This window comes from Amblyomma americanum, chromosome 1 (genome assembly GCF_052857255.1).
Source record: "Amblyomma americanum isolate KBUSLIRL-KWMA chromosome 1, ASM5285725v1, whole genome shotgun sequence".
In the NCBI taxonomy this organism is placed as follows: Eukaryota; Metazoa; Arthropoda; class Arachnida; order Ixodida; family Ixodidae; genus Amblyomma; species Amblyomma americanum.
In genome coordinates, this window is record NC_135497.1 from 352,088,920 (window position 1) to 352,113,999 (window position 25,080).

The 25,080-nt window shown below is 46.6% G+C and overlaps 1 protein-coding gene across 2 annotated transcripts in view; it reads left to right on the forward strand.

Annotated features, from left to right (window-relative positions):
* LOC144115566 (uncharacterized) overlaps positions 1-12,558 on the forward strand; it is a 74,666-nt gene extending 62,108 nt beyond the window's left edge. The window contains exons 8-11 of one of the 2 annotated variants that reach the window (XM_077649994.1): positions 303-393; positions 1,094-1,115; positions 9,715-9,786; positions 12,122-12,558. In XM_077649994.1, coding sequence (XP_077506120.1) covers positions 303-393; positions 1,094-1,115; positions 9,715-9,786; positions 12,122-12,191 — 255 coding nt within the window. In that variant the 3' untranslated portion in view covers positions 12,192-12,558. Of the gene's footprint in view, positions 1-302; positions 394-1,093; positions 1,116-9,714; positions 9,787-12,121 lie in introns of those variants that run through there. The other variant, XM_077649995.1, reaches the window with a different exon arrangement.
* Positions 12,559-25,080: the final 12,522 nt, after the last annotated feature.

The following is a 25,080-nucleotide window of genomic DNA, read 5'->3' on the forward strand; positions in this document are numbered from 1 at the left end:
ACCTTGCATATAACCCTGGCTGGTTTCGAAGCGAACGCACAAAATGTTGTTCCTCAACTTGAAGCCCTCCGTGTTCCATGGCCACCCGTTTTGTTTATGGCACCCAGCTGTACCCGTGGCGCCATCTATCTGCGTGGAATTTGCAGGCTCTCGTTCACTGCCAGGCTGCGTAGCATTTTTCACGAGATATTCTACCATTCTTCGCGTGGGTCTTACCGAGCGCGCGTTGGTCAATATGCCTGAAGTGCGCCGCGGACGAACATGTGCTCACGCGATTGACAGTCTTGACGCGAATACCGCAGGACCTATCCCAGCAGAGGGGTCACCGCACCTACGCCCATGATGACCAGCCCGCCAGCCGCTTGGACGTGGCTCAAGCCACGCTGGCCTTCGGTAAGCAATCTCGCCCACCACCAGCTTCCTTGCAACCACAGGGCGTCCTGTAGCCGCTGAAAAAGCTAACGGGTAATTGAAGACAGCATGGTTAACGCCAGGCCGCTGTAAATTTTGCGCTGCTTCCTAGAGGAATAACAAAAAAATGTCATCAAATTCGCCAGTTGGAGGACGAAGATATTGCTCAGTACACGGCGCGCACGAACCTTCAGAGTTACTATATATACCGGGCCAGATGCAGAGGCGACCGCTCTCGTGCGTCATTCCTCATATGCGTGTAGCATGAAAGTGATGCATGGTTGGCTGCGGTACGTACACCTCGCAGGAAATTTTATGTGGAAACACCAACCACGCTGGTTGCGAGCTGAACGTGAAAAGGCGAGACATCTTTGCAGCCGGTGTTCCCGTTTGATTCCCGCTTGATAGTACTCGCACACGTATACGGTGCTCCCACGAGCAAAGTAGAAGACAGCGAATCTTTGTTGCGTGATTTGTTGATTACCTAGTTCATTTCGAAGTGAAGATCCAGCAGCGAACCTCCCCTGTAACTTGGTCACTGGGACTGAAATGCAATTCAAAACAGAAAGCTAGGGAGGTCTCTTGGCGTGCCTTCAGCGCAACGATTTCGGCAGCACGTCAATGATGCTGAACTGCAATTCAGCATTACTTGGCTTTACATTTTTTCCCCCTCTCTTCTCAGGGAGTTCACCGAGAGAGCGCAGGTGAGGAGGCTTACGACTTTCCAAGATATGGGCGAAGCTATTATTAACGTGTGCAAGATGAAAATGCTGCTGCGCTTTCCAATAGCATAATAGAAAAATTTTCTAATCAATCACGCGCGGCTAGTGCCACGTGTGCCACCTTCAAGAGAATACTCCCAGCACTTTAATGGCCATGACATTTCTGTGGGGCCGCTTCTTTTGGAGGATTCGCAACTTCCAATCGAAACTGCCACTATGCCCCCCGCCCCCTTCAGCATATATTTTATTTTTCATGAGAAAAAAAGGCAAGTTAAGCAATGCGCAAGAACAACGCAAGAAATATGCTTAAAGGGGCCATGACATGGTCGTTCTTCATATTGCAGTTTTCTGCTTCAGTAACTAATGCAAAAGCTTATGATTCAAATTCTGAAATTTGGCTGCCCTGGACGCGCTGTATTTTCCAAAAAATACGATCCAAATTGAGACCGGGAGACTCCTCCCACCGGCAGCGACCGCCATATTGAAAGCTGTCGTGACGTCACTAGCACATGCACGGAGCAACGTCGTCTGCTCTCGTTGCTGCAATATGCGCAGCGAGGTCTCATTCCACCCTGTACTTTCGCCGGCGATCGAAGTAGCAGTCGTCCCCCATATATGAATGACTGGTACCGAAAAAGCGATAATAGTAACGCAGTTTTTCTTCGGTATAGGTTGGGTCCGGTCACACTATAGCTGATGCGACGGCGATCGATGGTCGGTGGGCTGATGGGTACGCAAATGCCGTCGCTGACGCACTGGTCTGTCACGCTAGATTGACGACAACGCCAGCACGATCAACGATCGCGTATCGTAGTAATGTTAAAGAGGCAGCATAGTGGGAACCAGAAGAGAGCGGTAGGGGATTAGTTGGTATGACATTCTATAAACTTAAGAATTGACCTCATGCTAACCACGGCGACGTACGCGGTGTGCATGCACCAGCGAAGATGGGCTTTCATTCGGTGCCTGCGCATAAATCCGATCGGCGAGGCAAGCGACACGGGCAGAAAACGCCGCATGACGGTGCCGCTCGCCTCCGTCGCCTGGGCTTGTGCGGCCTAGTGTTCCTGTATATGCTCCCCCTTGTGTTCCTGTATATGCGCGTCTGTTTTCCCTCGCCGCTCCGAACGCCATTCGCCGAGAGGCGGTCACATGATTTTCGTGACGTCAGGTGTTCGAATTTCCGCGGGGAAGCTGACTTCACAGGTGCAGTGCCGAGCGACCCTTCGTCAGCTCGATGCCTCACGAGAGCCCACGCTGTCGGCTACATTTCACACATTTCCCGTGCACGCCTGTGGCGTCAGGTTTGGGGTTCTGCTGTGGCAGTGAGCCGCGCAGTTGTCAGCTATGACTGCATGCAGTGCGCCAAACTGCAGCAACCGCACTGGAAACAGCAAAGCGTTTTACAAAGTGCCATTGGGAAGTTCGGCGGCTGAAGTGCGTCGGCGATTGAAGTGGCTTATGAGAATGGGCAGCGTTAAGCGCTACGAAATATAACTTATTAACAGATGAAAAAATGCTTTTTAATAAAATTTGGGTAAGCTAATATCAACGAGAAAAGTACTTATTCGCGGTCCTTTGAAGATTCGTCATTTCACTGCATTTAGCTACGGGGCACATTTTGTAGAATGTTTTAGGCAAGCAATTGAGTTTGAAATTTTTTATTTAGGTCAGACTCGCCTGTTCAATGCATTGGTGTTGCTTTAGTCTGCTTGCCTGCGACAGGTTGCAGAATCATATTAATGTGGTTCTAGGGAGATGTGTTTTCATATTTTCCTTGCATAACTCGCACAGAACACGCGGCGGTGCTAGTTGTGAAAAAGTAATTCACCGCAATACTCCCTATTTTTAAGACGCGCGCAGAGGAAGACAGGACGGGACAGACGCTGCCCCATCCGGAACGGGACTGCTTGTTCATTTGAAATTACTTGTTCCAGGAAAAAAAACTGCAGGCCGTTTCTAGTATTTTTCGTCAATTTATTGTCATGACTACAATTTGCTGTTAACCGATGGCGATTTTTTTTTCATCCTGTATGCACACCCTCGGCAAGCCACAGATTAGTTTTTCGCGCTATGTTTAAAAAATTGAGATCGAGTGCAATTTTTACGCAAATAAAAAACAAGCCCAAGCGCTGTACACAGCGAGACGATGTACGCAGCCCCTGTGCGCACGAGCGGTGGCTTTCCCGCAAAGATTGGATCATGATGGCGGACCTTCGCGCAACTCTTCTCCCTGTGGGAGCATATACAGGAACACTAGTGTGGCCGAGCGAAAGCTCCACGCCCGGCCGGTGAGCCGACGGCTGGAAAAACTGCGCTTGTGTACCTTATCCGTATCGAAAAAAGTGAAACAAGCGGCTACATATCATATCTTCACACGTTGTTACTAGTCAGTGAGGAACCTTTCCCATATTCTTGAATTTTGGTTGACGGTGGACTGCCGGCCCCTTTCGTGATGAGGCCTAGCGAGTACGCAGGATTCGAATGTGCGACTTCGGCGATTGTGAAGAGTGAATTCGCAAGCTTTAGCGCCTGCAAATAGCTGTCGAGCGTAGTTTTGGCTACAGTGCCCTCAAAGCGACGACTGCCTACATCTCAGGACGCGAGTACAGTAAGGGGGAAGTGCCGATATATGTGACCCGGTCTGCATAGCATGTGCAGAAGGCAGCCGGCAGCAGCCGTCAGCGTCGACTGTGGACAACATATCTGGTTGTTTTCATTAATTCAAGTAATGCCCGAACGTGTTGTTAGCCAAACCGACCTAAAATTAAACTCTGGTGACATAAAAGAAAGCAGATACAATTAGCAGAAAGCGCCGGTATTTTAAGCGAAGCGTTTCCCAAGCAGGCGATATAGCATCATCGGCCCTTATTGGAGTGTTATCATGGTGTGTAAATGAGTAAAAGTGCAATTTGTGAGCAAGAGTATGTAATATTTAATAAAAGGATAACCCACCAGGCGTTTTATGCCACCCAAACGAGCAGTACTGTTTGCGCACAGCCATGTAAACAACCTCAGCGCGGGGCTGCAGTTGTAATCGTGGCACTCCTGGGGCACAATGCGCACACACAGCAAAATGCTGTACTATAGTATCAAAGCACTTATTTAGACGGCGGCGACTATTCATCACTCGGACAGTGAAAGCATTCGAGTCACGTAGGGTTTTGCAAGCGGCAATTGGTTCCTAGCTACAAAAAGGTTCTATGAGTCGAAGGAAATGTATGTTCGACCTACAAACGCGTACATGCAGAGCGGAAGTCGTTGCACTCGGCACTTTTCTCTGCTCCTTTCGTGCCTCAAGGTTACGGTAGTGCACCTCTTGATAATTTGAGTTTAATTATCGAGCAATGAATAGCGGACAAGAACTTGGCAGCTATAGCTACAAAACGCCGTGGCTTTCACGGCGCACATCGGCTAAGGCATGCACGGCACGTGCCGCATTTCACATACGGGACTGCTCAAAAGAGACCACACTCATAACATACGAACAGCATGCTTCCAAGCGTAAATAATAAAGCAGGGGTCCATCGATTTCTGTTTCCTCAACAATCGGAAAGTGGGCGCCATGAGCAAGTCCGCTTTCCCAAGGATCACTCAGCTCGCGTACCAAGTTGAAGGCTTGCCAAAAGAGAACACGGAAAATGCATTTTATTTTGCTAGGCTAAAAGAAAAAACCTTTCGAGCGACCGCTGTCTACGGTGTGCATGCAAGCACCTCAACAGCTCGCAGCAGACGACGCGTGGCGTGTATGTGCTTGTGACGTCAGCGAACAGAGGTTGCCAGACCAGCAAGCATTTCGCAAAAGGAACGAAAAAAAAATTCGTTTTAAGGATATTTACCGCACAGAATCAACTGAAAATTGGGGGAATTGTAAGTTACCTTGTTGGGAATTAAAGGCGATAAGCAGGGTATGCGTGAAAATAGGCTGTCATGGCCCCATTTAAGTAACTAAAGTGGTTCCTATCCTTGCTACTAAAGTGAATCATCTTTAGTGTAGGTGGACTTTTGACAGTATACGAAGCATAAGGGTGTGCGAACAGCGAATCAAATATCCTCCTATTTGATTCGCTGAATGAATCAAATTGTGTGCTTTCAGCCTTATTCGAAACGAGTTGAATAAGTTCTCAAGTTTTCGAATAGCTTTTAAACTATTGGCAGTAACGCTCGGCGTGGTTTTATTCAATGACTGTTTCAAAAACAGGGCCTATACTCTGACCCCGCACAGCATGCTGCCGTGATCGCACTGCGCAGGAAGTGGGGTTCAGCGCCACGACGCGGTCGTTTCCTATGGCGGCGTTCAAAACGCCCACGCATGGACCGCCACGGTGGCCAAGTCGTTTGAGCATCCGCCTCGCATGCGGGAGGTGTGGGGCTCGATCCCCAGTGCCGCCGGAAACCCACCGATGATACAATGGGTACAAGCCTTCCCCCGCCTGGTGCTTGGGTTATTTGGGGTGAAATGCTTGGGAAATGGGTCTTTGACCCCACCTTGAGCAATAGAAAAACCTTGTGCTATGGCGCTCTTTGGCCACAGGTGCCCTTGTGCCCTAAAAATTCATCATCATCATCATCTTCATACATTGCCGCTGTGGTGGCTGAGTGGTTATGGCGCTCGGCTGCTGGCCTGAAAGATGCGGGTTCGATTCTGGCCGCGGCGGTCGAATTTCGATAAAGGCGGAATTCTAGAGGCCTGTGTGCTGTGCGATATCAGTGCACGTTAAAGAACCCCAGGTGGTCGAAATTTCCGGAGCCCTTCACTATGGCATCTCTCATAGCCTGAGTCGCTTTGGGACGTTAAACCCATATAAACCAAACCAAACCATTGCTTCCTAGATTGGGCGATGAGGTAGGGCTCAGGCAGGTTTCAGCAAATCCCGCCTTGATGCGGGATCTCAAAAGCCTTGCCTCACAACTCTTGCCCTCGCCCGTCTACTGAGATATGGCACTGGTTTATTCGCTGTCGTCACCAGTAGCAAAAAGTGTGTGTGTGTGTGTGTGTGTGTGTGTGTGTGTGTGTGTGTGTGTGTGTGTGTGTGTGTGTGTGTGTGTGTGTGTGTGTGTGTGTGTGTGTGTGTGTGTGTGTGTGTGTGTGTGTGTGTGTGTGTGTGTGTGTGTGTGTGTGTGTGTGTGTGTGTGTGTGTGTGTGTGTGTGTGTGTGTGTGTGTGTGTGTGTGTGTGTGTGTGTGTGTGTGTGTGTGTGTGTGTGTGTGTGTGTGTGTGTGTGTGTGTGTGTGTGTGTGTGTGTGTGTGTGTGTGTGTGTGTGTGTGTGTGTGTGTGTGTGTGTGTGTGTGTGTGTGTGTGTGTGTGTGTGTGTGTGTGTGTGTGTGTGTGTGTGTGTGTGTGTGTGTGTGTGTGTGTGTGTGTGTGTGTGTGTGTGTGTGTGTGTGTGTGTGTGTGTGTGTGTGTGTGTGTGTGTGTGTGTGTGTGTGTGTGTGTGTGTGTGTGTGTGTGTGTGTGTGTGTGTGTGTGTGTGTGTGTGTGTGTGTGTGTGTGTGTGTGTGTGTGTGTGTGTGTGTGTGTGTGTGTGTGTGTGTGTGTGTGTGTGTGTGTGTGTGTGTGTGTGTGTGTGTGTGTGTGTGTGTGTGTGTGTGTGTGTGTGTGTGTGTGACCTGTATCAGCGAATGCTTTCGAAAATTTAAAAAAATAGGCTTTTCGGGGTAAAAATATGGCTTTTGCGGCATACTATTTTCAGTGTTGGTGGACATGAGAAAACCGGATAATCGCCTTTAATAGTAAACTGGTTAACTAATTTTTAGAGATTAAATTTTAACTAATAGAGTTAAGTGACTAGTTGCAATCACAGATTTGTAAAGCCAGTTGTTAGTAATAGCCACATCAGTTTTTAGAATTTCGAAAACGCGGTTACCCTTGGCGCTGTGGCTGGACAAAGTTTGGGTGCATCGTGCGAAAATACATGCCCTTACAAAGGCATGCAGGCAAAGCAACCCCTTCAGTTCACGTAACTAGCCGAGAAAGCTGGCTCCCTGGGTAAATGGACACCTCAATCGCGCTTTGAGGTATGTGGCAGTGGTGTCTGCCTGTAAAACGTGCTTTCGCAAAACATTTCATTCTTAGCAATGCTAAACCATGAGCCATTGTTTTTTAATTTCAATGCAATTGCCATCTGCCCACCGTGGAACTGGGAATCAGCTCATTGGCGAAGAGGTAGATAGCCTCCCGAAAACATTATGTGTAAAAATGAGCCTTACGGGAGCTCGACTAGAGCAACCTGGGTCTTATAAGCCCCATCGGTGGCCATCTTTGAAACAGCAACCTGCAGGGGCATTGGCGCATTGTTCAACCACACCACCGTGTCAGTTGTGGTATGAGGACTCTCCGCGTTCTATGAATCTATGCAAGAGAACAAGTACTTGAGCGGTAGGGATCGCTAATGTTTTCACATTATACTCTTAAGGGAAGGTTAAACGTCGTCTAAGTTTCCCAAAGCCCATTTGTAACGTTTCACAAACGCCTGAAAAAAAAGGCATTGATAGCAATTTATTAACCTGCGACAAAAATAGTAAAGTCGCATAGTTGTAAGGTTTCAGTGGTACAGAATTTTCCGATTGGTCGGCAGAGGTCACGTGACTTTGTGACGTCATCATAACCTGCCCATCATGGCAGGTAGCCCCCCTGATTTTTGAAGTTGGCCCACCCCCCAAAATTCCAAAGGACCGCAGAAATTTGCAAGTAGGTCTACCCAAGAAAATGAATTATTGTGGATTAGTGGGAATTGTTTGGCGGATTTGTTAGATTGGTATAACCCCATCTGATAATCCAATAGAAGGTACTCAAACACTAAAGAAGCTGGTGAGTTATGCATACCATATAAGGGCAGTGGAGGCTGTTCCAACAGAAGTTTCGGCGTGAAAATCGCAAAAACATTAGACACTCATTATAGACACCATACAGCAGGCAACCTAAATGCTATCACATTTTCTTTTTTAAGAATGTGGTTAAGAAGTCCCCCAAATTTTAATCACAGGTCCACTTACTATGAACTTCGGATATAAATGATAGAAAACCGCGCTACCCTCAGGTCCGTTTGAACTGAACTCGACTGACTAGCCACTTATAACGGTCGCACGGATTCTATTCCTAATGTATCTGAGGTTCGGAGGCGACATTAGTTGTCAGCAGCAGTTATGACTGCATTGTCAGTGGGAAAATGCTGTCCTCTCAGAAAAGCGAGGTCGGGTGATTAAGGTGGGGTCGGTAACAGTGCATTGCTTCAAGCAAATGGGGTCCTGCGTCGAAGAGCGTGTTGTCCAGCTAAAAAATTACCGCAAGTTCTAGCTTTTTCAGAGTGTTTCCTCGAAATATTGGCAGGTTTCGGTGCTTCCAGAAAGTTCCAATAGTACTGGGCATTGATTTGTGGAGCTTTTGGAGGTAATCAACCATCAGAATTTCCTCAAAGTCCGATAAGGCGGAGGCTATGACATTTCCCTGCAGAACATTTCCATTTCTGTAGAACATTTTTATTGTTCTAACTGCTGCTTCATTTCTGGATCAGAGTGGTGCACCCAATTTTTGTGGCCAGCTGACCCAAGGAGGCCTCCCGACTGGCGCGGATACGCTTCATTTATATGAGCAGACCATCAACCTTTGTTGCATTTGCGCCTGACCACGTTGGCCACAATACATTTGCCACCTTGGCCTCGCTTCCAGTTGTCCGCCGCCTTGCGATTTCCACCGTTCTCCTACCTGGTGTTGAAGCTGTTCCTTGGGACACTGAGTGCCTTGGGTTTCTCTCCATTCCCAAAAGATGCATGTATAGTACCCCACATCAGGAATATATTGGGGACGCCGTGGTTGAGGAATGCGGGTTCACCGGGGTTCTTTAATGCATGCCGACATCGCACAGCCGGCTTTTTTTTTTTGGACTTTGCCTCCATCCGAATGGGCCCCCTCGGCTGGGATTCTGTCCGTCAACTTGGGCTCAGCAGCCAAAAGTATATGAATTGTAAATTTTGGTGTTTAATTAACGTCTCGAAGCAACATGTAGGCTATGGGGGATGCCGTAGTGAAGTGCAACGGATTAATTTCAACCACCTGGGACTCTTTAATGTGCGTTGACATCGCATAGCTCACAGGCGCCTTTTGCGTTTCACCTCCGTCAAAACGCGGCCGCCCTGCTTCTGATTGAACGTTGGTCTTCCAGCTTGGCAGGAGAGTGTCCCAACCACTAAGCCGCCGCGGCGGGTCTATTTCTAGGCTTACAGACCATCTGTAATGGGCAGCGTGTTGTACAATACACTCACGTGCATTAACGTTTCTGGTGTGGAATGAACTTATAAAGTACAGCAACACGTCTCATACTTTTCAATCTCTGATTAACGCACATGTGTAGAGCATTTAGCCCTTGACTGACTCTGAAGTGCAAGTCTTCTTCCCACCACCCACTGCGTGAACTACTGGCTGCTTTTCATACATAATGCTTTGAGCGGTGTTGATGTAGCCTTGTGACTCCTGTACTTAGTGATGTTAGTCCAATATGGTCAGGGTGGGGGTTAAAAAAGCAAAGCATCTAAATGACTGCACTCAATCGTATCCACAACTGCTCTTGATGAATATACTCAGGTCACTACCACGCTCCGATTCGTCTCTGAGCAGCATCCGCTTCCGGACACCAAGGACTGATTCTCATTCAAGGTGAGTGCATATGATTTATGGATCCAAAAGTAATAAAAAAATAGTGTCTTTCTTGGCCATGTTTCAGGCCATGTTTCAGGTATAATTGACCCCAGAGGTGGTATGCACTGTAATCTCTGCTTGTAGCAGTATGGTGATTATGTTAAAAGAAACCTGCTTTGTTCGCAGATTCAAAGACATATTTTAATCCAGCGGTAAGGGTGAGTCCTTTGTTCTTTAGGAAAAGCATCAAATACTTAATGTGGCGCACATTTACACAACTGCATGCCCAATCAAAAATCCAAGCAAAGAGCACTTAAATGTTAAAGTTGCAGTGACCTTCCAACAACCATGCTTTTAAAGCTTGCTTTTAATTCTTGTGAAGAGGGTTCTAGTTTTCACATTAGGTACCTGCTGTATGTATGAATGGTATTGATTTCTCTTTCATCACAGTGTGCCAGCATTATTTAATTGCATGATTCTCTTGGGCAAGCATCGTCGTTCTCAAGAACTTTGAGAAATAAGTTGTAGAAGTGACCATTCAGTTAAATCTAATCGCCATTTGCTTAAACGTTGTTCTGGCCATTACCACAGCTAGACTCTCTGACAAGAAAGTGCAGGCAAGAAACAGGTGTGCAGAGAATGTTTTTTGGGCACATCTCCCATTTCTAGATTCAGGCATCCAGCAATGTCTGGAAGTACAGTGTGTATGGAACTGGCGATAAGATTCTGATAGCAGCTTTTGTACAGGTTTTGCAGTAAAAGAAATTTGAAATTTTAGCAGAAGTTTTTAGGTTTTCAATCAGAGAAAATGGCATTTTATAGCAGAAAAAAATGGTTCGCACCAAAATTTCAGTTCTTGCAGGACATAAAAAAGGGGATTGATAAACTTCAGGTTTATTTGGCAAGTTCAGTGTTCACTGTGACCATAGTAAAGCAAAAAAATGAAAAACCCTATTCCCAACTGCTCTCGTTAAAATGCTATTTCCTAATAAAAAAGGATAGCCAGAAATAAACAAATGGAAAAACGATTTTGCTGAAGACTGTGTAATTTTTATTAATTGTGAACAATAACAAAATGTGAAAAAATCAACACAACACGCTGGCGAAGTTTGGCGCAGAAGTTCCTCCACTGCAAGTAACATGATAGTGGCACCTTGAATATTCCAATATTTGTCATGAGTTTTCTGTCAGTGGAAGCAGACAGCTCCATTGGCTCCAAGGCAATGTCAACACAATGTACCACTCAAAACTTCGCTTGATATTCTCTACGTGGTCACATTGTCGGGGATATGACATCAGCAATCATATCGCATTAGGTTTCTACTATACTGAATCTCATGTAAACCAGAGCATATGGACTAGAAAGGTGTATTTTCCTAATGTAACAGACAGGCCATGTTGTAATCAGTAGCCATGCAGGATGAAGTGCCAGTGCCTTTTGTGAGATACTATATGCAAACAGCAATTCACTGCCGTAATGCGATATTATTAGCATACCGTAAATTATGGTGTACAACCTGCATGCTAGACGTTTAAAAGTTATTTGGGGCTTTGTGGACACTATGCGATTCTATATACAAGGTGCGATCATAAGAAAAAATATTTTTGCAGCGAAAATTGAGTCCTGCAGACTATACCCAGGGTGTGTGTGGACTGTATACCAGAGATTACTAAATTCATTCAACACACCGATCTCGATTCAAAATAGTGAAAGCATCGATTGAAGACTGTTGCATGAGTTTGTGTACATGGTGGTGCAGCTGCGCTAGCTAACAAATCTGCGCCAATATTTTTGTTGCAATCAATATTTAAGTTTCACCATGGTGGAGCAATTGGAGGGAGAGTAATTGGAAGGCTAACTTTGCCGGTAGCTAACAACTCAGCTACGGTGAATCATACGCCCCATTAAATTCGGGGAGCCAGAACTAGTGAGGCTGGGCATTACTGAAAGAGCTTCAGAACAGCGAGCCTGTTTTAAACAGTTGGGTCCACAGGGCTTCCTAGGCATCACCAAAATTGCTGCGCTTCACTGATACCTACAAAGATGAGAAGTGTGTACAAAGCAGGGTGCATAATACCACGACACAAAGTCAGCTAATTGAATTTTCAGTTTATTGATAGCTACTGAAAACACCGTATGGGATAGGCCAGAAAAACAAGCAGTTGTGTGAGTACCTCCAAAAATGTCTCAGCACTTCATTTGTGTCTCTTGCCATTTCTTATGTCTCGTCCCTTTTCCTATTGCCATGCGCCAACCAGCCCAACTTAGCGCTTCGCTGAACTTCCAGAATTCAATGAGAAACTGCTACTGATGGCAGTTAGGAGCTCACGATGCTGGTCTGATTTTTTTCAGGTTCCCAGTGAGCAGGTGCTTCTCAGAAGACCACACGCGCTCTGGGAAAGCTTCACCTTCCAGGAGTTAGAACACAACGAGAACTGCAACATATTATTATAGCTACCTGTTAAAAGTTCTTGTTGAAGTTAAGTTTAAAGTCTTGTTCCAGTTACAAGTTAGTTAATTTAAAGTTCTTTTTTAAGTAGCGTGGTTCTTTAACAAGATGGCAAAGTATGCCTGAACAGCTGTGTGCATGTAACAGCTTCTGAGAATAGAACACAGCAATAACTGCAACACATTTAACGTAGCTAGCTGTTAAAGTTCTAATGAAATGTTAACGTTTTTTTCCAGTTAAAAGTTAGTTTTAGGCTGTTGTTGAAATAGCGTTGTTCTTTAACAAGATGGCAAAGTGTGCCTCCTTTGTTGTGTACCTAATAAAACAAAACTTCACTTTATCTCAAGAAAATTGCCCTGCAGACTCCGAAACCCAGCTTATGCCAGCAGCACCAACACAAAGAACTGAACATCGCATAATCAATCCCTCGCGAAGTGAATTTTACAAGAAACTTGTGCGGGGAATGCAAAATGAGAGGAACACAATTTTCACATCTCACCTTACTGAATAAAGAACACAGAATGGCTTCAGAAAGCTTTAAAGGAAGCGTGAAATTTTTTACCCATTCGTTAAGCGGAAACTACCTACTTAACCGTGCAAATTTGTTAAAAAGGCCAAAACAAACCTCTCTGTACAATTGCATAATGAGGTAAATCAAGAACATGAACTGAAATTAGGCGTTTCCAGAGATTTACTGTTAGCTATCAACTAGAACAAGCAAGTTGCCTGGCAGAGCATTGCGAGTCACTTTGTTTGCCATCTCGTTTTCATAATGAAGTGAAATTACACGTTTCCAGAGATTTACTATTAGATGTCAACTAGAACTTGCAAGTTGCCTGGCAGAGCTTTGCGAGTCGCTTTGTTTGCCATCTCGTTTTCATAATGGCAGTGTGCTGGGGATATCTAAAGTCAAAGGAGATTGCCTGATGGTTACTTTTCCTAAACAGACTTGAGAGATTTTTGTAGGACTGGTTTCAAGCCTGTGAATGTCACCCATCGCCCATCTATTCGTCACAACATTTATTATAAAGATATTTTCTTTGATGCCGTGCAGCTCTGCCACTGTGGAGACTGTTGTCCATTGAAGGTGATAGGAGAGAATTTGCCCTGCAGAAGTGGCACACAGAAACCAAAGGAGGAGCTGTGGTTTCAACATATTTAGAGTGAATAAAGTTTATTCTCGCTCTCCTTTGAACATGAACCATGGGTGAAGATTTTGCTCTCTTGCGAGAATTTTGAATTATTTAGGTCAGAGCTGCTTGCAGTAGCACAGCCTGTGGCACACGGTTCTTTGCAATAATGCGGGACATAAATCACATGATCGCTTTTGCAAGTGCGTGTAATAAATCATTTGCACTAGCAAATGCAGGTATAAATGCGTGCAGGCATAAACTGATCTTCCAAGCGCAACAGCTGTTGCAGTAATATGAGGCTAACATGGTTTTCCTACTGATGTTGGCTTCAGCTGTTGTAACAGCACATTGCCAGGCATCTTTTTCCTGTGTACCGTAGAATACAGTATCTGAGCAATAATATCACCCCCCCCCCCACCCCCCCGCAAAGATGAAAATTTTCTTTAGCTGCATAATATGTTTCAGATGGAAAATGTCTTTGCGCAAGCGTGAAACAAAAGCTGCTGAAAATGTACAGTGGGAGTCATAAAGGCATGAAAAAACCATGGTAAATCTCAATTTCGGATGAAGTAAGTGCTAGGATGTGCAACAAAAAATGCAGCACTACCTAAGGATCGCAAGCGGCATTGCCTGTTGATATTTTGGCACCACCGTAATTCTGATTCAGAGTTGTCAGATTGGAACCAGATGCAATCACTACCTGTGAGTAAACACAATTGATGGCTAGCCATGACACTGCCTGCACTTCCTCGTACAGTCTTCAAGTTCTCGGGAAGTTCCGCTTTAAAAAGTCCATCCCTAATCAACAGGGGCTTTTGCATGTAAATGGTCACTTTTAGAGTACTTGCAATTGAGTTGAACAAAATGGCAATATGACCTTTCAGACATTTGTTCCATTGACAATGGGTCAAGCTATGAGGTGGGGGTCAATACGCGCACTGCCATATTTACCCGATTTTGACACGCACTTCTTCGTGCTCGAAAATTGAGCCGTGAAACAAATGCGCGTTAGAATCGGATGCAAAACCGAAACCAAGCTATGAACCGTCCCATCACAATGTGCTGATTGCACTTTTCTCCGCTAGTAGTTATAATTCTGGAGACAATAGAGACCTTTAATATAGCGCATGAGCGCTTACGTACGTTATACGCAAGCATTTAGCAGGAGGTTACAGCAGAAGTCGCATGAGCACACTTTTAGTTTATCATATGCCTACAAGAATGCAACGATAGCACAGGCAGCAGTGGCGCCATTTGGTGTTGAGTTCTGGAAATAATTTGTGACAAATTTTTCACACTTAGCCAAGGTTATCCAAGTCGTATAGCGTAGACAGCCAGTTCCATGGCCTGTACAGTCGAGCCACGGCCTAATTTTTTTTAGGTCACTGAACCGAGAAAGGTTTTTAATAACATCATACTGATTTTTTTCGAACCTTTCTGCCTACCACCGTAACGACTACACTTGGCAAGGCTATGACCACTATGATTACCTGGGCGTAAAAGTCCAAATCAAGGCAATCCACAGGCGGCGGTCGCAGAATCGAAAACAGGTTAAGTTTATCCCTCATTCGTTCTACTGTCAGTGATAGGAGGAAAAGCGAATATCACGCGTACCATTTAAAGTCAATGAATATGCCTAAAAACCGAATAGCATTGACGAATTCTCTCCAAAGCGGGGGATGTGGGCGATGCGAATTTTAGAAGCTATTTTTCTTAGCGCAAGCAGCAGTACGCACGCTAAATTTGAAAAACAGCGTACGTAATGCGAACGTAAAAGCTCAATTTGAAATATCGTTTGGCGCATGCACAGTACGAAGAACACTATTTTATAGACCTCCTGCATGTTTGAAAACAAACGACGTGGCGCTGGACTCGCTAGCGGGCTCGTGGTATGCAAAAGATCGGGGAGTGGCGTTGCGTATAGGTGTTGAGCGCGGGTTTTCAAGGGTGGTAGGCGCGTTTCCAGTTTCTGCGAATCACAGCAATGGTTGATGCTTCCAACTTAGTAAGTTGTCGAAGTACACGAGCTCGCGTTGGCCACGTGCGGCGTATTCAGAGAAATAGTTTGCCACTTTGTATTGTGTATATGGTTAGTAGTAAACTAGTAGAAAGAGTTCCTTCCGTTGGTTTATACGCTAGGCATTGAGTAAAACAAGTTTTGACACTCTTCACTAGCCGGAATGATTTTACTTCGGGACAGTAGTGAGGCGAAGCGCTGGTGTTGCTTCGTCGGAGCAGACGTGCGCTCATCGTCTGTTGGCATACGTGTCGCGCTGTGCGAAAAGTGGGGACAGCGTCGTGTCTCTGATCTCCTCTGTCTCGCTTAAGCGCTGTTTTTAGCCGCATGACCCCGCACCAGCCATGCCGACTTGTCCTCTTGTTTAGCTGGTCGATTTGGTGAAAATTTTTTATTTCTAGAATTATTGTCTTTCCTAGCCCTGGAGTCTTGTTTCGTGATGAAAAATTATACCAAAATATTGAGTACAAATTTATAAATTACGCTATTTAGATGTGTGGTCATCAAAAATTGTGAGGTAATTTCTTTGATTTCAGTGCCGCATTTCTTTGACCAAAGCGAAAGCGAAGAGGCCATAAACGAGGGAATGAACTTTAAGGTTCGTTTTCTGACCTCTCACATTTTCTGCGACTGGATCACTCACCTTCGTAATTCCGTAACGCATGAGAATAAAATGATTCCATTTGTCACAAACTTTTCCTGAGACGTTGAGGAACGTAATAAATATCTCGATTTTTTTTCCTACACGGGCAGTACTATGTTAGTTTTTTTTTGTAAGAAACGTTTTCATGTAACTATGCATGCATATATGTTCTGATCATCTAGAAAAATAACTAATCGCGTCATCATACAGTACAGGGCTTTGTGTACATGCTGGCATACAAAAAACTGCGCACTATCTACTCAAATATTTAAGACCTTGGGGTGACTTGACGAGGGTGTTAATTATAATTACCCAGAACTGCACCAGGTATAGCTAAAAATAAAAGGCATTACTGAAACTAGCGTAGGAATTTCATATCTGCACCAAGTTTAGTTACATATCGCATGCATAAATAACGAAAACACTTTTCATTACCGCGTCCCCTCTCAATCTCGCCACGTGTCTGTTAGTAGCACGCCTGCGGCTGCTTCTTTCCAAACAAGCATCGCGATCATGTACTACCTCATGAAACCTGACACATGCATGGTGCATTGAAAAAGCATATCGCGTTTAGCACACTTGAGGTGCGCTATTCTAAGCACGCCAACGCGACCGCGCAAGATTGACACAACTTACCAGACTTCTTTCTACTCGAATCAAATATTTACGTCATCGTATCAAGAAACAGTTTCAAGTAAATTTAAGTGTCATAAAACACGCCATTAAAACACGCTGTGCTATTAACAAAAGAACGCATTCCTTGGGGGCGAGTGAACCTGCCGGCGCCCCGTGCACTCAGGCTCAAGGTGATAAATACGTCTGCAGCTACATATGCTTTTTTTCCTTGCGCAATTATCAGCCTACTATCCTGATGTTTAGGGGAATGAACGCAGTAACTTGCATGCTATTAAGTCCATTGAGTGGCAGTGCCGATCGACTCCCAGATTTCGCGCTTTACTACCGTGGCCCAATGCCTATTAGCCAGTTTCCTAACGCGGCATTTATGTGCGAGAAACCTATCGAGGCTAATTTAATTTTTTTTATGCTACTACGCGGATCCAGCAGTGACGCAGCTGGTCAATACATGCTGCTTCTGCAGTGCACAGGCTTGAAGCAGCCGCCGGTAGCTGCGGTAAGCACGGGCCAGCGGAACCTGTTTTGCCTACCATGCGAAAGTCGCTGCTGACATCAGCGCCAGCGCATCTTCGTGACGTCGCGGGGTGAAGGAGGTCTATGGGCACCGTGCAGGAACCCAGGTGGCAGCACTCTCGGCAAACAGACAGCGCCGCCGGTGGCCGGCGGAGCAAATCCGTTGGGAGAGTCGCGGCCGTCGGAAGGTTTTCGGGATTGTTGCAGCAAGGTGGCGGCAATTTCGGCTAGTTGGAGTGACACAGCGATGGATAAACAGTGCGGGAACATGAATACACCAGACAGAGAGACAAGGACGAGTCCTGGCTTTATGCTGGGCGTTTATTTCCAAGTAGGAAAGCACGAGAAACAGAGCAGACGACACAAGGATAAGGGTGCCCAAGAATAAGGAGAAAAACACAACAAAACCAAGGAGAGGGGATAAGAAAATGCGATGCAAAAAGAAGTAGAAAAATACAGAATAAGATTTGTGGCCGCCCCCACGTGTGGTACAGCGCGACACAAAGCCAGCCACAAGCACGTCGACCGAACGGGACGGCCGGGGGAAGATTGTTGTGAGAGGTGGGGACGTACTTAGTCGAAAGCTAAAAGAAAAAGAACGCTGCCAAGAAGGTGCCCCTGGAGGAGGAAGGAAAAGGTGCGGAAGAAGAAGAAAAGGAATGAACGGACGGGGAGCTGAAACGGAGAAGTGGAAACAAAATACGAGAAGCTGACGAAAGGTCTGAAAATTCGCGTACGTCGGCCGGCTCTCCCTGTCTGTGCGAATAATTGAGGTAACTCACGTAGTAGAGAGGCAGAATTATTTTCAAAGGTTTCAATTGTCTCTCCGGTGGGGCACATTCCTCTTCTCCTGATGACAGAACAGTCCTTAAAGGACGGCATGTAGCGGCGGTCTCCACAGCGAACATCAACAAGACGCCATTTGATCATTCCCTCCACATCGCACTGGTATGCGCACAGGAGGTAGCTGATTCAGCATATTAGGCAGACTCTTACAAATGTTCCGATTGGAACATACGAATTCGAATTTTTTTTTCACTTGCCGTCAAGATACACCTGACTTAAAAATTTTTGTTTTCCCGTCTGTATGGTTAGAGAGGAAATCATCGCAACTATAAAATTTTTTATCCTTTTACTTAAGGACTGAATTATTATTGGAAAATGGACACATTTTAGCCTGTGTCGAAGCCGAGTGTTTGTGGGGCACTTCCCCGGAAAAAAAAAGTTACAATCATCAAAAGAGAACAAAAGTACTGACAAAGACTTGCTTTACAATTAGAGGAGAGCACTGCAACAAGACAGGAAGAGGAGAGTGAAGGAAAGGTAGAAAAAAATGAGAAGGGAGGGGGAGGTTGTCAAACCACTTGAGAAGGGAAACGGCGGTGGAGCTGGAAGAAAAGGGTGTAGGTGCGGAGAAAAAAAAAGAACAAGGAGTGTAAGGACGCTCAAAAAAAAAAAACTAAAGCAAATGAACCTATTTTATTCAAGAAAGAGAAATAAAAGATAACGTATTGAAATACAATTCTAAGCAAGAGAGACATCAGAAAACAACGCATTGAAATACGGGAAGCTGATCAAAACCTTACATCGGCCAACTTGCCAGATTTGAAGAAGAAGCGGCATTTCTCGGTAGACGGAACAATGACGTAGTCTTGTGCAGTAATTTCAAAGGATTTTATTTGCTCAGATATGACAGCGAAGATTGGTGCCTGACAGCGGCGCCGGCTACTTCTTTTCACATATTGGAAGAAATCACTTGTATTCGCGACCTAAATGTCAAACAAACACAATATACACACTAGGAATCTGGTGATGCGGTTTCCGTATTTCACGGTCACTGCAGCGAACGCCAATGTGCCAGTTCATTACTTTTTCTACATGGTGCTGGTGCTTACGCATGCTATAGCGGACACAGTGACCCGTTTGGAGAATATAGACCAAACCACGGAGCGTTATGGAATAACTATCTACGTCGGCGCACGCCACAAGACGCGTTCTGCGGTTCCTAGTGCAGGCCCTTTCCTTCTGTCGGGTAGGCTAAATGGCAACAAAAAATACGAGTGCAACATTGTGGAATAGCTTGATTCTTTTAAGATGGCGAGAAAAATTACGAATGCAGGGGTTTGTAGAGTGCCTTATTTTTCTCTTTTAGGAACAACGTCATGCGGCGAATACTGACATGATTGCCGGCTCACTGCCCGTCGGGACGAGAGCCATCCACTGTTCCTGTCGCTTTTCTTCGTAGAACTTGTTTGCGGACGTGAAAAACATTGTCCCTGGCGAGTTCAAGTATGTGCTATTGCAGACTCCTGCGCTGCAATTCATCTGCGACCACAGAATATCACCAAAACAACAAACGAAGAATACGACGCGCTCCCGGGCAGTTTTGCCGCATCTGAGCGGCGCGGGCCGGCGCGCGTCTCCCACCCGGTCTGCCCATTTCGCCGCGAGGGGCGCGCGCATCGCGCCGGAGTTACTCCTGCACGGTGCCTATAGTGTTCGCTATGCCTTTGCGTATGTCTGCGTACGCCCTACTAACAGTCTCCGAACCACGAATGACCAACCTGCAGTGCCCGGGCGGAGCTGTGATTGGTCCATCAAGCGCCTAAAAACTGCTGCTGTAAGCCGCTTCGGCCACTACAAGCATGAAACCACATTCTGAACGACCAAAGGCCCCTGTTTGGCTGATAAAATTTCTTCGCCAAAGCGATCTCGACGTAGGGCAGTCAGCGAGCCCTCACGAGAAGTGGGGGGGGGGGGGGGGAGACGCAGCCTGACGCCAGCTGCGGCGCCTACTACCTTTGTCGGCGCCGCCCCAGCTTCCAGAAATTTCGTGCTTGGTTTTTCGATCGACAGACCGTGCACACGCGTCGGCGGCTTGGTTAATGTGCTTCCGCCTTCGGCGATCGTCTCTCCCCTGCTCCCCCAATCCCCCTGAATGGACTCCTTATTGAAATTGTAATGTTGAAAGGAAGCTGTGCCGGCCGTTGCTCGTGGCATTTTGCCGCGCCGCGTAAATCAGCGTGTGCCGAATCGTTCTTCTCCCGTTTGCGACCGCGTTTCAATTCAAACAGTGATGTGTGATGTTGAGTAAATGGTGCAGCGTAAGAGCAAATAGTGTGTAGTATGGTGTGCTACGTCGCGTGCGATTCATGACCAATCCCGCGAAAGTTAAGGACTCTGGAGAAGTGGAGGGGAGACGGCGAATAAGGCACTGAATTGCGCTACACAACCCACTGAATTCCAAGCAACTGCAATGGACCCCCGTCAGGCGGCGAATTTATAACGTCATTTCGGACGAATGACATTAGCCAGAGCTGACTTCCTCGCTTGCGCCGTTGGCACGTGACTAAAGCTGTAATGTCATTTGCTAATGTTTCCAGTGAGGATTCCCCGAGGAGAGGCGGCGGCGGGTCGCTGTGCGCGCTGCACGCAGAAGACTAAACCCATGTCCGCCTCCGTTCGGCCCTGCGTGTCCAATCGGCGGTCGCCTATGGTTGAAATACCGCAGCAGCTGCGCTCAAACATCGCATTACCGAGAAGTGTAATCGCCGGCCAGTTTTTTCATGCTCACGCCCTCCTCCGTGGCATTCTCCTGCGGATTTAATTCTGTGCAGAGATGGCTATTGGTTAGATTCTTTCAGGCGTCACACAGCTACCATGGCCGCGGTCAGTCAGCAGCCTCGCTCCGGCGGGCCAGGTACATACGTCGTAAGGGCCGTTATACGATCGTTTCGGAGCGCCTTCCGCCTCGTCCGGTTCGGGAGCGGTCCGCCAGTTTTCGGCCGCCAGGCAGACGTGAGGCGGAAAGGTGTTGTACGATCACTTTGGCGCTTGCGAGCGAGGCGGATGGTCCCAGCATGCCGATTGGCGCGCCGGGCATATCCGTCTGTCCAATAGCCTTCTCCGGCTGGTGGCAACCTAGCCGGCGCGAGCGCACCGCCAGCATCGCTCCACGCGCCGAAACGGGCTCCCGCATCCCAAGGGGCAGATCGGTATGCGCCCGACTACCTTCTCCCTTGCCTCCTTTCCCGCCCCCCTCTCCAAACCCCGATATCCCTGCACACTGCGCTCCCCCCCCCCCCCCTTCCCTACCTACTTCCCGTACGAGCGCCCCCCCCCCCCCAAATAATAACCTCTTTTCGTGGTCACGTGGTACTTTTTTCCGTTCCTCGGCGACCTGCACCTAGGCCTAGTAGGCTGCGCTTCGGCATCGCCATGGTGTGCGTGTTGAAGTTCCTGCTTTTGTCGGCGGCTCTCGTCAGCGACCCTTGTGTAGAGATTTTGCGCACTACGAGACGAAAAATGCAATGCTCTGGTTTCAGGCATGCACGTTAGGCAGAAACAGAACTTTGTTCCAGTGCAAAGTGGAGAATCTGTGAATGCTAATGGCCACAACCATTTCAGCCGATCCAAGCAAAAAAGAAATGGCTTCAATTTATATCTGGTGTCAGCCTCAACTGATCCAGAGTTGCGTCAATACTGCAGGGCTCGCAGGAATGAGTGCAGACTGGTATTGCAAAGCCAACCGCCACGCAACAGTGCATAGCACATTTCAAGGCATTAAAAAAGCCTTGTAACTGTTGTTTGATAACATGCGCAGGAATAGTGCTGTCATGACCATGAAACAGATGGGATCGGATAAGTGTTGCAGGCAACTTATATAAGTGAGGAATGTTCAATTATGAATTTACTGATGAGCAAATAAATTTCTGCTCGTGGAAAATGCGAGGAGGGCTAAGAAAATCCCGGAACATACTACATTGCCGACACAAGTTCTTGCAGGCCAACCAGGGTTATCATCACCCTGCAGGCAAATAATCGTGTTCATAGGCAGTCACAAACAAATGAAGGCAGCATATGAACATGCAAATGTGCATGGATTACATCTCTTGAAGGCTTCGATAATGCCTCATCAAATAAACTAATGCAGCTGATAGCATTAGGCGCTGCTGCTCAACAACTGCTCGGCACTGACAAAATCATGTTGGCAAACAGGCCTCCAACAAAAGCATAGAGACAGCTTAATTCACTTTGGTACCTTTGTTTGACGTGTGGCACACACACACACACACATACAAAATGACGGTGCCCCCGAACTGACATTTGCACTGCGCACCGATTTTTTTCACACAGGCTACATAATGCCGCTGGCACACTGTCTCAACCTGCGCACCCATGATCATAAAACGTACCACTGTATCGTGCACCAAGACGCACAAGACTGGCGACGCTGCTGTTGGTCGCAGCAGAAAACACTGCGACGGCCGTGCAGCCAAGATCGTGTCAAGTCGCACACGCAGCAGTTTGCTATGTAGCAGAAACAACGTCGTGGGCTCGCCTCGGTCACGATCACTGCAGCCATCGCAACGGAAGCGACCAGCTGCACAGCTCCAAGTTCATTTCAACATTCGGAAAACGGCGGGCGTCGCGAGTTTTTCGCAGATGAACATATCGCTGATTTGACGGGAAAGCACTCGCACCGACCATAATCACTTTCACTACGCGGACACTTGTCGCTATGCTGTGAAACTTGCGCACGCACAGGAAAATAACTCGCAGCAGAAATTCAAAACGCTTGCCACAACCACAAACAGCTCGAAATAAACACTTCGTGACACCGCCATTGCACAGGTCTTGCGTCGGTTTGCAGAGCCGCAGCAGGAATTACAAACGCATGCAAAAACCAAAAACAGCTCGAAATAAACACTTCGTGACACCGCCACTGCACAGGTTTGCATCGGTTTGAAGAGGCGCTCTGTCAACTCCGTCAACGTAGATGATTACACAATTCAACTAGTGGAACTATCGCTCGCCACTGCTGAACGCGGCGAAGTTTGCAGTCGCTCTGAACACTGGTAATATCAAGATGTGTACAATATAATATGCTTCGCGACATCGCTGCCACTGCCCAGGCCGCGCTCCCCAGTTCAGTCGACGGATGGCCATCTTGCCCCGGCAGGCCGGGGCAGAGCAGAACCGAGGCGGAGGGAGGAGGGGCTCGGACGTCACTGACGTCACGGGAAAAGCAGCCAATAGCTGCAATCCGGTCCCCGGCCGGATGCGCTCGTCCGCCAGAAAGTTGAAGTTCACCAACTTTCCATCCGTTCGCCGAACGAGGCGGATCCGCCAGCTCCGCTCCCGAACCGGACGAGGCGGAAGGCGCTCCGAAACGATCGTACAACGGCCCTAAGTAAGCTCCGGCCCCTGGCGAATTCCCGCGCGTCTCAGCGATGGGGCAGGCGGGAGATCGCCGACCTTTGAGCGTGCAAAAAATGACAAGAGGAGAAGGAAAGGCACGAAGACGCCGAAGTTCAAATTTTGACCACACATAACTCAGCTTCTGCAAAACAAGGTAGAACGTTGGGCCAGTTGGTACTTCATTTTTTTCCATCGTCAAACAGCGCACAAAAAAAAAAACACCAGAAACGCTCTTGTCCATGTCGTTCCTTCCAAGTGTCCTGGTGTTTTTTGTGCACTGTTTGACGTTGGAAAAAAATGTTCGAGAAAACGCATTAAAAAGTTGGAGGACGCTTAAGCTTCGCCTTAAAGAGCGGGCCGCGACAGCGTGTTGCAGCGCTGCCAGGGAGTCCACGGAAGGCCATCTTCCGTTCGGCGCGACGCTTTGCCCGCTGGAAACACCATTGAATGGATTGTTCTTTTTTTAATCGTTTCAATAAATTTTTGATCAATTACACACTATAAATTTTCTTAATAATATTGTAATAAAATGGATTGAGGCGTACCTAACGCGCAGACAGCAGTTTGTTTTTCTTAATAACGTTGCCAGCTCAAATAAAAATGTACGATCAGGTGTTCCACAAGGCTCTGCGATAGGTCCTTTGCTTTTCTCTTTGTATGTTAGCGATATGAGCACCGGCTTTTCACCAGAGGTAACGATTAAACATTACGCAGATGATACTATTATTTATTGTACCGTAAAATCTTGTGATGATCAGAAGAGACTGAATGACCATCTGGACATAATCAGTACCTGGTGCAAACGGTGGCAAATGGATGAACACAGAGAAGACCGTTTGTATGCATATGACGCGTAAAAAACAGCCCTTTGTATTTTCTTATAAAATTCATGATGTCATTCTAAAAGATGTCGCTGAGTACAGGTACTTGGGCTTGTGTCTCAGATATGATCTAAATTGGTCATCGCATGTAGATCAGGTTTGTGATAAGGCGATCAGAAAGCTTTGGATGCTACGGAAGAAACTAACTGATGCCACGCCAGATGTCAAGTTGTTAGCATATAAAATGACAGTCCTGCCACTATTTACTTACGCAAGCCCCATTTGGGAGCCATACACTGAGCAGAATATTTTGAAATGTGAACGTGTGCAGAACAAAGCTATTAGGTTCATTTATAATGCCTATTCTAGAATACAGTCAGTTTCAGAACTAAGAATTAAGGCTGGATTAACCACTGTTAAGAAGAAAATGGAAAACAATAGGATTGTTTTCTTTTATCATATTTTACGTGGCTATTACAAAGTAAACCTCGAGAGGTACATTGTAGCAGACAGTTCCATCCAGTCAAGGACAAAACACAGTAAACATATCAAACCACTGACTTACAGGACAGACTCTTTTCATTATTCTTTTCTCATGAGGACAATATACGATTGGAACAAACTACCCAATGGAGTTATAAATTCTGAGACTAAGGGCTTTGAAGCTGCACTACGGGAATATTCTATGAGGGCATAAAAACATGTCTTGTATACTAGCCTTGTTACCTGACACCCTCTAAGTGATCTATGTACATTGCTCTCTGTTTTCTTTTATTTAACTTCTGTCAGTCGGACCTACTCTTAATTACAATCGTTGTACTTTGCTATTACGGCCACGCGCCTCTCTTCTTCACATTGCACCACAGCGGCTGACGTTTTTGTGCGCTATTCAAATATT